This window comes from Passer montanus, unplaced genomic scaffold, assembly GCF_014805655.1.
Source record: "Passer montanus isolate IOZ18808 unplaced genomic scaffold, ASM1480565v1 scaffold70, whole genome shotgun sequence".
Taxonomy (NCBI): Eukaryota; Metazoa; Chordata; class Aves; order Passeriformes; family Passeridae; genus Passer; species Passer montanus.
In genome coordinates, this window is record NW_024372148.1 from 3,874,898 (window position 1) to 3,887,109 (window position 12,212).

The following is a 12,212-nucleotide window of genomic DNA, read 5'->3' on the forward strand; positions in this document are numbered from 1 at the left end:
CTAGCATTCAGTCTGTAGCACTAGGCAGAAACAATCACTAAGACATTATCATATTATTGCAAAAGTTCCATACTGTTGTCTCCTTATCGCAAAAGTTTCATACCTTCTTGGTGTTTTCTCGCCAGCAGCTCCTCAGAGCACTGACTCTTTTTTCTTCACAAAGTGGCCAATTGACTCCAGCTCCTTCTCAACCAGCCAACCCACTCTTTTATAGCACTTTTCTTCTCACTGGTCACAACTGTGGCCTGTCAAAGTCAGGCCTGTTCCTAATCTTTGGTAATTGGCCCTTCTGCAACTCCTTCGGGGTGAGGTTACTTTTTGCACTACCTTTATTTCCTTATATTCTATCCCCCTACACTAAGAAGCTAGAGTAACACAGAATTTTCCCAGTCACTTCCCCTTAAAAAAATCCCAGATCAATTTGAAATTAAGCGAGGAAAAAGAATGGATTTTGCTCCCTCCAGCAGGCATGCTTTCAGAAATGAATGCCAAATTCACTATAAAGCTATTAGTCACTTACACCCAACAGCTGAGCCATTTGTAGCAAAGAAAAATCAACAGTTGGAAAGGCAAAACTGAAGGAAATGCCTTCTTGTTTGATCATTTCACAAAAATACAAAATAGCTGAGGTTGGCAGTAATGTTTGGAAATTGTCTCTTCCAACAACCACTGCTCAAAGCAGGGTAAACTAGAGCTGGCTGCCCAGGACCATATCCAGTCAAGGTTTTGAGCATCACCAAGAACAGACTCCACAACACAGCATATGCAACCATCTCTAGGGGAAAAAAAATAAAAAAGTTTCTTCTGTTTCAGTAGAAATTCCTGTATTTCAATTTGTGCCCATCGTCTCTTGCCTTGTCACATGACAGCACTGAAAAGAGCCTGGCTCCATGCTCTGTACAACATTCATCGGGTATTTATATACACTCTCAAGATCTCCCTGAGCCTTCTCGTCTCCAGACTAAGCACCACCTCATTCTGGTCCTGTACCAGACGCCTTTAAGATTCTTTGCAACACATTTGCAGCCCTTCGCTTGAATCTCAGTATGACCACATCCCTCTTGCTCTAGGGATTGTATTGGAGCATTTTACTATTCTGTTGGTTTCAAAGCCGAAGTCTTCAAGAGTGGATGCACTAAAAGCACCGAGATACCTTGTTCCCGTGTTTTTGTCACCTTGTTTAAAAAGACTAACTAGTTACAGTGCTTGGGGTTGAGAGGTAGTGTTTGTTTTGGTGTTATTTCTAACTGATTGCTAAATTTGTATTTCACATAGAAACGGAAGTTACACATCTCTTGATTATATTCTTTTTTAATGCCTGCTGAACTTTTGGGAAGGCATTTAGCCAAGAAATAAATTTATTCTAGATGTGAAGGGACTAAGAAATTGGGTGCTGTAGAATTCTTCCACTTGACCAAACAGCAGGAAAAACAGCAAAAGAGAGGTATAATGAGGAATCATGTGATACCGAATAGGTCATCTCACTGTAAACTCAAATAAAAACGAAACACTTTTTGACAGTGAGGCAAAAGCAGCTATGCAAAACTCAGCAAAATTTCTTTAGGAAATATCAAGAAAAAGATTGTACAAAGATATTTGACTCAAGTAATTTTCACTGACCACAGCGTCTGGGACTTAAAAAAAGAACAGTGCGTGTCTGTACTTGAAGTGTCAGATCTAAAGGGACATTTCTGTGCCTCATGGAAACACCATCCTGATAGATATGGCCTTTCTTCATCCATTCCCTGACACATGATTCCAGCAGCAACATCCACTTCAGCGCATGCCTCACCTGACCATGCTGCTCCATTCTTTCCATTATACAAGCAAAAGGTTTTTGCAGAGCTGGGATGCAAACTGCATCAAGAAACTTATCAGGCTGGAAAACAGCCAGGAGGAAAAAGATTTCAGCTGAACTGGTTTCCCAATCCCATTCCTTGAGGTGCTGCACAACACTACTGCCATGAGAAATAAAGAACTGCAGGGCAGGAGCAGGTAAGTAATCCTGTTACAGAATGTCTAACCACTGCATCAGAGATCTGGAGGAAGAAGCAAATTTGTATGCTTCTGGTGACAGTGGACTAAGAGACCATGAACTTTATCTGCTAAAAAAAAAAAAGGGTAAAACAAGGTGCTACTACTGATCACATAACGTGATACTAAACTCTTATTCATGGTCATAATACAAACAAAATTATTTAGATCAATAATATGTGCTAAAGAAGATTGAAAGAATTTAAGTTCAACTAGATATTATAGGTACACAACGGTAGTAGGTTGACCTTACCTGGCTGTCAGGTGTCCACCCAACCAGTCTACCTTCTCTACAGGACAATGAGTGAAAACAAAATGAAACAGCTTATGTCAAGCTAAAAGTGAAATTATTTACCAAACACCATCACAGGCAAAAGAGATTTGACTTCGGGAAAATTTATAGCTAATTAAAAAAAAAAAGAGGATGGTGAGGAAAACTAAAATACCTCCTCCCTATACTTTACCATCTTCGCAGAGACAACTGCATTCCTCCATTCCAAACTCCTCTACCTCCCTGCTTCTTCCCAGGGTAAATTAAAATCACATAATCTTTTTGGCTGGTAAAAGCCCTGAAGACCCTCAAGTCCAGCCATTAACTTAACACCACCGAGATCACCACTAAACCACATCCCTAAGCACCATGCCTACACATCTTCTAAATACTTGCAGGGATGGTTATTCAACCACTCCTCCAGGCTGCCTGTTCCAGTGTTTGACAACCCTTTTGGTGCAGATGGGGAACAGAGGGCCAGTCCATAACAGCTCCTCACACTTTTCCCCTGCCCCATCACGGGTTGTCTCCACAAGCTTCATTCCATCAGGAAAATGCTCTTTGAGCATGGGCTCCCCCATGTGCTGCACTGAGGGTCCCTGATCCACTGTGGCCCTCCATGGGTGGCATGAGGACAACTAGCATCACTGAGGTGTCCATCTGCTGGTTAACCATCCACACACCAAAACTCAGCACTGAGGACCTGGCACTACAGATACTCAGGGGGAAGGAAGGAGACATTACGTCCAGTGTTTCAAACTAGCTTGGTTCTACCCCAGTGGACTGAAGGCTCATCAGCCCTGAGATAATGTATTTCAATTTACTTTTACCAAAAAGCAAAGCAGTTTATGCACTACCAAATCATCCATCACGTAAATCAAAGCACAGTGCATAAGAACGACCAGGAGACTGCATCAAGTGTAGGCTCTGGAGCCAAACTAAAATCCTGACCCAAAAGCAAAATCTGCAACATAAACTCTTCTCCTCTTCAAGGCTGTTTAAGAAAGCTGAGAAGTTTATATTAGGAAAGAAAGCCTTCATTAAACTTCTGGCATAAATTAAAGTGCCATAAAAACTTCAAAATTCAAACAGCAGCCTACAGCTGACCAGCTGTGCACCAAAAGCTCTAGCTCTCTAAAAAGAGAGCTAGAGCACTTTAGCTCTCCAAACTGAGATAAGGAAAAAATTAAACTTCTAAATATTCTCCAAAATTTCCTAGAACAAGACTATTTCATAATGAAACAGGTTTTGTGTCATACACACTTTAAAAAGCAAAACAAACCAGGTAATGAGAAGGGGACTTTCACCATGCCTAGTTACTTTCAAATCACTGCCATTTCCTTATGTCCCTTCACCTTTAGTACACCATAAAATCCAATATTCCCGATGTCCACTTGTCATTAATGCTTTTTACTATTTGAAATTCATACTAGTTTTCTACCTTAATGCCATACCTTATTTTCACTTATCTCTTCCCAAATCCTCCCTGGATTACCTAGCCCACCATTCCTTTGTCACCACTCATTTATGCATCAATTTCACAGCCCTTCACAAGTTTTTGAAACAAATGCTCATTCTTACAGCTGTGAAAGGAAATAAAAGTGGTGTTGCTCAAATTGCTATTTGAATTTGTTACAAATGAGTTTTTTGTACTGAAGATAATTAGATGACAATATACAGCTATCCAATAAAAGGATTTTAATAGTAAAATCAGATGTACAAGGGGTATCCACATTCACTCACTGTTAAACAGAAGACACCAGTAGCGATTTCACTTCTCCATACAAACAAAATCTGGTTTCCAATGGAGTCATTACTCTCTACAGAACTCTAATGAACTAAAATCCCTTCATACCATAATGACAATACTACCATCAGGTAAGGGATACCATAAACAACTTTAAAAAATTATTTATATACACACCATTTTAAAAAGCAGTAACAATGTTTTGTTCTTCCTATTCCTTCACCCCAGACCATTTTTTCATTAGGGCCAGACTTCAGGTAAATTGGAAACAAAAAATTCTTAGAGATAACCAGTTAGATTCTGAAAAACTGCATGAAAACTCCAATGAGTGTTCCCACAAAAATAACTCATCTACTAAATACACCATCTGGAAGTAGCCAGCTGACCAATTATTATTACAGATACAAAATGCCAGACTTGCTAAAGCATGTGTCCTATCTGGTAAGGGAATCACAAGATACACAGGAAGGGAGAGGATTATCGTGTAGGAGACATGGGGGAAGGGCAGGGAGAACAAAGAACACGTTTATTTAAAAAACCAGGCCTCCCAGGTACCACTACTCAGGAAGCTATTATTTTTTTTAATTTGTGAGGGCTCCTACAGGTATTTACAAATAGCCACTAAAAAAATCGTGACTAAGACAACTTGCCGTAAATTACATTTGATGTTCTAAAAGCAAGAACAAATAAACAAATACACAGGATAAATCATAGGTGCTCTGTCTTTTAAAATGTCTTAACATGTTTGGCTTCATGATCAATTATGCCCCTTTTAAGGTACAAAAACCTATTAATACACTCATCTTCCGCAGATAACACCCAGGTTTTCAGTATTACCAGAATACAGCACGTTATGCTTTCCACACTGCACTGATGCACACTCCAGCTGGGGGAGAATTCTGTATCAAGATTTCCATTTCCTGACTCCAGCCCCTCTGCCACCTCCCCTTATTCAAACACAATTTGGTAAATTCTTTCAGCAGGAAAATAATATTGTTACTTTGAACCAACTGTATAAAAAAGGAAATGAATGACAAATGAATTCTGCTCTATAGAAAGCCAATCTTCAGAAAGAGAATAAACAGAAAAAGTTTCTGTATTGCTCATGGCTATTATGTGAACATTGCCAGATGTGCTCTCTACAAAGTTGCTACTTTTCTGGCCTTTAGCTCAGGTAAAAGGCTGCCTTCCTTTCTAAATAAAAAGCTTGGATTTTTAACTTTCTTGCTTCTCTTCAGCAACTCAGAAAATGACTCCTGTTTCTTTTCCAGAACACTATCAAAAAAGAGGGACACTCAAGACTCACAGATCCTGGCAAAAGTCTACTTCACAGAAAAAACAGGATTTATCTGCAAGTAATTGAGCAACCACACTGCAGTACTGACGCATCACATCTGACCACTTTCTCCATTGAGGAGCCAGCTAAGCAGGACCTACCTGAAGTTTTACTTCTATGTGAAATTTTGATTCTTTTCAAATCCTTGGTTTACCAATCCCTCTCAAGTGCTCTGTCTCACTTAAAGCAATGTGGGAAATGTAAATATGACCATGCCAAAGGGCAGCTAATACAGCAAGCCTGGTGGACATAACCAAAACAACCCCAAACTTTGTATCACAAGTCCCTCATGACCCAGATGACTACATCTGGAGCAAAGAGTTTATAAGACATTCTTCATGTAAATGAGCTTTTATTTTAAGAAGATCACCCTAGTATCTTAGCATTAAAGCTATTAAAGTTTTCTAAGATGTTAACATAGTGTCACAATGCTGGTAGCAGCCTACAACCATTGAAAGACAAGAACAGTTTATCTTTTAAGTTTGTGAAGCATAGTTGTGGCATACACATATGCACATACATGAATCAAACTCAACCTGCCTTTTTTTTTAATAGAATGACCTTCAAACATTACTTTTATAACACTCTAAGTTCCTGATGCACCACTACTGCTCCTGGCTGCACAGACCTCAAACTTAAAGAGGAACTCCGCCTGCAAGCATCACTTCTAAGAACTTACAATCACGACTAGTTTTGAATACATAATAGAAAGAATTCCCAGCAATAATTAATTTTTATTTTTACTGTTTTACTTTTTTACTTATTTTCCCTATAAACTTACATCGTGACTGTAAATTCATGAACCAGAGAATTTTTTTCATTTTAAACTACAAGAGCCAGGACACACACTCCACTAAGTATCATCAAACAAAAAGCCACTCCATGCTTTATAACATTTCCTTGCTCAACATCATCATTAATGCTACCACAAGAAATTCCTATTACCTATTCCCCCTTACATTAATGTCCCTAGAGAAGTATCAAACTATGATCCAGAGTCACTTACTCTAAACAATGGATAGTCACCACGATGAAAAAAAACCCAAATAATTACCAAAAGATGAAGAAGAGAAGTGACTTAGACAAGACTACAAAGTGAGTCAGCAGTAAACGGAGGACTTCAGTCCAAACTGACAGCACCTTAACTCTATTAACTTTGCTCTTTTCTTACAACTGCTTTACAGAATTCTACTCTTCCTACCTCCAGGGAATAAAGACCTCAAAAGTAACTCCCTCTAACAGAAAGCAACCCTGGGTACTTCCATGAGGATGAGGATGATTGCCAGAAACCTCAGGAAGAGAAATACCATTTTGCTAAGCCTGACAACAGCAATGTGTGTGACACAATATACACAGTTTTATCTAAAACAGAACTTAGAATTTTAATACAAAAGTATAAACAAAAATTAAAATCAAAAGTAATAAAGCAAAAATAGAAATAAAAACATGACAGTTTTAAAACTGAATATTAAGTCTAGGCTTCCAGATACAGTTAAGAGGACACCATCTGCTTGCAAATATGTCAGGCAGGACCAGAACAATGAGCATTTGAGGCTCATATGCAACATTTATGCACATGCTTCAGTTCTAAGCAGAAGCAAGTCCCACTGGTTTCTACAGGACATCAAACATAGGTAAAAGTTTCTAAGCATAAACATCTACAAGACAAGGACTGACAACTTGAAAGACTCCTTTTTCTTGTTTTAAAGTCCATTGCAAAAGGATTTTCAAAAAAACCATCATCATCACACCAGCAGACAGGAAGATACACAGTCACTGAGAAATTAAATCCATCTCAAAGGGTAACCATGCAATATTTGGGGTCCCTTCCTTAGCAAAGTCTATTGTAATTAGAATGATTTCCAGGATTCTGCCTCCTCAAAAGCCTTTTAGCTTCAACTACTGCTATAATTTTCCTTGCTGTAACACTACACGTAGCTGGCACAAAGATGGTCTCTCCATCACGTTCCAAATGAAAGACACATTACAAAAGAGCACAGCTCAAGTGCCTCAACAAATCAGTGCAAACACCTCATTACTGAGGCAATCCTAACCGGCCCAAAAGTCACCTCATGATATTTCTGATGAAACTTAACAATATCTATATTTTTCTGTGTGAGTTTTCACTGTAAAAACAGGTGCTCAAATGAACATCTCCCTGCAGTGTTTGCAACAGTAACACTGCCGCATAATGTCAGTGCAGATCAGATTCCATTGTCCAAAATGACAGGATTTAAAGCATAAATATCAAGCAGCTAAGTAATTAAAAGAATGAACTCATGCACTTCTTTTCCTCCCAGCACCTCTACTATTTTAGAGCAGCTCTGGCAATACAGATAAAAGGCAACGTGCAGATTACGGGCACAAAACCACAGTATTTCAAGCCTTCAGTGTAACCTTTAGAAAAAAGGTAGTACACATCTCTTCTGCAATTATCCCTGTATTAGGATGACCGCCAGTATTTTACAAAACTGCTCTGAAATACAAATTCAAGAAGTGGGGATCGGGGTGTGCAAGCAAAGCCAAACCTTGATGTATCACCCTCTCGTCTCCCTCCCTCCACTCCTCCCCAGCACAACAGGAGCCTGCTGGCTGTGGCAGACCACTTCTGCTTTGCCTTCCCCAATTTAGCAGTCCCGGGACAACTTCTGTCCCCGCGCTGCAGATTTGTCCCAAGTTTGCGTGTACACACACACAGAGACACACGGACCGCACAGCCAGACACCCACGCGGGGAGGGGGAGGGTGCCTGACTCCCCCCGCCCAAATCCCAGGCAAAGCCGCACCTCTAAAGGGGCAGGAAGGGCGCAGCCCGCTCCCCGGGACGGGACCCCCGCACCGCCCCCGGCCCCAGCGCCGTGCGGGCGGAGGCGCCTCCGCTCCCTCCCCGCTCACCGGTGGGCGCGCTGTCGAGGATGCGGAGGTCGTAGGCCCCGGAGCAGCGGTAGTTGGCGGCCGTGCCGTTGTCCCACACCACGACCACCTCCTCGGGGCTCTCGAAGCTGCGCACGGTGCCCACATGGCCCTCGCCGCCATCCTGCTTCCCCCACTTCCAGTCCGGGCCGCGGACCACCCGGGCCCCGACTCCTTCCACCATCACCCGGTTGTTCCGCGAGCTGCTCATCCCGGCGGCGGAGCCCTGGGGCGGACGGAGGGGGCGCGCAGCCCGCAGCCGGCGGAGGGGGACCCCGATGGGGGCGGCTACCTCGGGCGCCGGGCGGGAATCTCCGTCCGGCTCTTCTCCTTGCTTGCTTGCTCGGTCGCTCGCTCGCTCGGCGCCGCTCGCCCGGCCCGGCCCGGCCCGGCCCCGGGGCGGTGCCCGCGGGAAGCGCCGGGAGCCCAGGAGCGAACCGGGGCTGGTTATCCCTGCTGGGAGGGCTGCCCAAGGCTTCTCCGGGTCCCCAGCCCGGCCATTCCTTCTGGAATCGCGGCGTGCTGCCGCCGAGGGCTGTGGCGCCGCCGCGCCCGGCCCTGAGGTGATGATGCGCTGGCGAACCGCCCGCCTCCTTGTCCCTCCACAAGGTGCTCCAGTGGCAGAGGGATTATCAATTCAATTGCACCAACTAAGCCATGAGCGATCTACCTTAGTAAGCCATATAATTATTGAATGGTTTGGGTTGGAAATGTCCTTGATGATCATCTGGTTCCAACCCCCCTGCCGTGGGCAGGGACACCTTCCAATAGACCAGGTTGTTCAAATCCTCATCCAACGCAACCTTGAACACTTCCAGTGCCCCAAATGGGGCATTTATGAGTCTACAATTCCATGATTCTAATCTGTGTACTGTTTTTCTCATTTTCGATTCACTTTTGTGTTCTCACATCCCATTTTGCTTTTCAAACCGTGGATGTGATAGTGTGCTACCGAGGTGAGGTCGGTGGGACCATACTTTTGTACCCAGGAGCATTTTAAGCTGGTGTTCAGGTGCTCCAGTCTGCCAAAGGGAGGAATCAGTACCTCCATCTGCCCTCCCCGCCTCAGAAGATCCTTCACAGGAGATGGACCTGCTCAAACTTTGAGCCAATACCTGCAATGCAGTTCTTCATAAACCACCCTCTTCCTTAGCACTCTCATGATGCTAATGGATTTCCTTTAACTCCACACAACCTTGCTAATCTTTTATAGAATGTGTTTCTTCACTTCAAAAATAGTCCTCCATTGCTTTTGTCTCTCCTTTTTTTTTTATGTCACCTTTTTAAAAGCATCTATCCTAAAGGACAGACAAATCTGAAACAGACAAAAGAAAACGATTTCTTAGTCAACAGGGATATGGCTGAAAAAAGGCAGCCATATGTTCTGGGTATTTTTGCTGGTTTTGTGCTTTCTTCCACCTTTGTGGTTATTAATCCAGCTAGAAGAGTTTATGAGGTGATCTCCTGACTTCTTTTGTGTAGTTTTTTACAAAAGGTATAACACAGCAGAATAATATGAACATGTAACCACCAGGCCACCACATTCCTCACATAATTTATTCCTTCTTAACCCCTGCTAAGGCCAAAGAATGTTACCTCAAACACCATGTTATGTCCTGACAATGGGCAATCCCAAGCAGTGTCCATGGAAACCTCAAAGCCCAACAGATACCACGCAGTTTCTAGGCAGTGTGGGTTTTACGGCAGATGCTTCTCCTTGTACAGAAGCTACTCACAGGGTGTACTAGCTTATTACATTGGTACGTGGCAGAATTTTCGAGAAATTCTGGAGGTTTCTTGATGTATCAAGGGATATAGCTGGGCTCTTGTGGGAATGATTTGCCCATCTGCCACATTCTACTTTTTTGTGCTTTGATAGTTATGGACAAGTACAAGGTTCACACATGCCTAGAGGATAACCCAGAGCATGTTTTTCTATTACTCTCTGGTACTGTTAGATTAAAAAAAAGCTTTTTATAATCAGGAAAGCTATGCCAGAAATAACTAATAAAGTCTGAGATCAGAATTAGTTCTCCTGGAGAAAATCTGAGAAGTTCATTCCTTACATTAATTTTTCCACAAAAGCTATATCCTAAATTACAGACCTAAAGAGAATCTGCTGCTGCAGTTCAGCAGCAATGCATGTGGGTAGATATTATCCCAGAGCTTTTTCTCTCCCAGTAATCCTTCTGACAACTCATGCTCTGTCTATTACAATAACCCCTGCCTCTCCTCCTACTCACCTGCTTTTTCTATCAGATGATTTACTTGCAAAAAAAAAAAAAAAAAAAAGAATCTTTAAATATGCCTGGATCATTTCAGAGGTGCCTTAGACACACAAGAACATGGAGCACACACATGGAACCCAGTATCTACTGGACTGAATGAGACTGCTCCCTCAGTAGGTGACAGTGATTTTCTTTACCAGCTCAAAATACAGAGCCTTGTACTACTTATATTTGAGTGGTAGAAAATAAAGGTTGGATAGACTGGTCTGATGCATTCACTTGCCAATGAGTACATGACTGATTTCTGCACTCTAATCTCCTGTCATTTCTACTCCTATATGGCCACAAAGTTGTGGAAGGTACAAAGTTGTCATTGGCTACACGATTCAGTTTTCCAGAATCCCAAATATTTTACTGTATTATCTCTTTGAATCATACTTTATATTCCATATTCTGGTTACCTGTTTAACCAACTAGTAAAGAAAAAAAGATATTTAGCTCTTAAATATTTTATTTGAATTAACCTTCAAAATAAGAAGTAAATACTGTTTTCAGATGGAGATTTAAAAAGTGACATCAGGGCATAGAAAAAGGATATAGCTTTGGGAAAAGATTTTCAAGTTAAGTTGGACAGTTAATCATCCTCTCTTGATATTTTTCTGGTATCAGCCACAAGAATATAAAACAGCATTAGTACTAGAATAATAAGCAAGAGAATCTAATTCTGAGTAGGGACCAGAAGACTATTGGAGGCTCACAGAAGGGTGTAGATAGAAGAATCAGAATGTTAGCAAGAGGAAGAAGAGATCTTTGAATAAAAAGCTGAACTAAGATAAGAAATAAAACAAGCAAAAGTATAAACAAAATAGAGATTCCATAGGAAGTTGGATCCAAAAACAAGATAGAGATTCCATAGGAAGTTGGATCCAATTAACATATTGTGACAAGAAAAGCGACAGACACCACATTTTCAGATATGTGCCAGCATTTTCTTTAGAAACAGGGAAATTAGCCACAGTAACACCTTAAGGAAAGAATTCATACTCATTTTTCAGCTGAAAAAAACCCTTGTTGGCTTAAGGCCTTTTGTGAGGCAGGAGTTATCTCCTTGGCTGGCTGGTTGTGCAGAATAAATGCACACAGATTTGCAGCTGTCTCTAACAAGCCTCTGGTCCCTCAATAGGACTGTTTTCTTCTCCTCATGTATGCTGAGAGCTTCTCATATCACCTAAATTTGCATTTGCCCTTAATTGCACAGAACAGCCATTTTACAGGAAAGAAGAGAAGGGAGAAGGAAAGAAGAGGAGAGGAGAGGATTGAGCCCTGAGGAGCACTGCTGATGACCAGTAACCAGCCAGATGTGACCTCATTCACCACAACCACATGAGCCCTGTCCTTCATCCAGTTCTTCACCCATTCATGAACCAGCTCATCCCATGTTTCGATGTCCAAAAGGATGATGTGAGGGACAATATCAAAAGCCTTACTAAAATCCAGAAAAACTGCATTCAGTGTCTTCCCTTCAGTCACGAGATGTGTGAGTGTATGATAATCAAATTGGTTAAACAGGACTGTCCCTTGTGAATCCATGTGCTCACACTGCAGATAATGTAACCTATCAGTCCTATTTTCCTATTTTGGGGGAAAATGCCATCTAAACCCTCACTACTAGAGTTAGCAGGCA

The 12,212-nt window shown here is 41.9% G+C and overlaps 1 protein-coding gene across 5 annotated transcripts in view; it reads right to left on the minus strand.

Annotated features, from left to right (window-relative positions):
- The window catches only part of MIB1 (MIB E3 ubiquitin protein ligase 1), a 78,255-nt gene extending 69,600 nt beyond the window's left edge, over positions 1 to 8,655 (minus strand). For all 5 annotated transcript variants that reach the window (XM_039730134.1, XM_039730133.1, XM_039730132.1 and 2 more), the window contains exon 1: positions 8,283 to 8,655. In XM_039730134.1, coding sequence (XP_039586068.1) covers positions 8,283 to 8,511 — 229 coding nt within the window. In that variant the 5' untranslated portion in view covers positions 8,512 to 8,655. The remainder of the gene's footprint in view (positions 1 to 8,282) is intronic.
- Between the last annotated feature and the right edge of the window lie 3,557 nt (positions 8,656 to 12,212).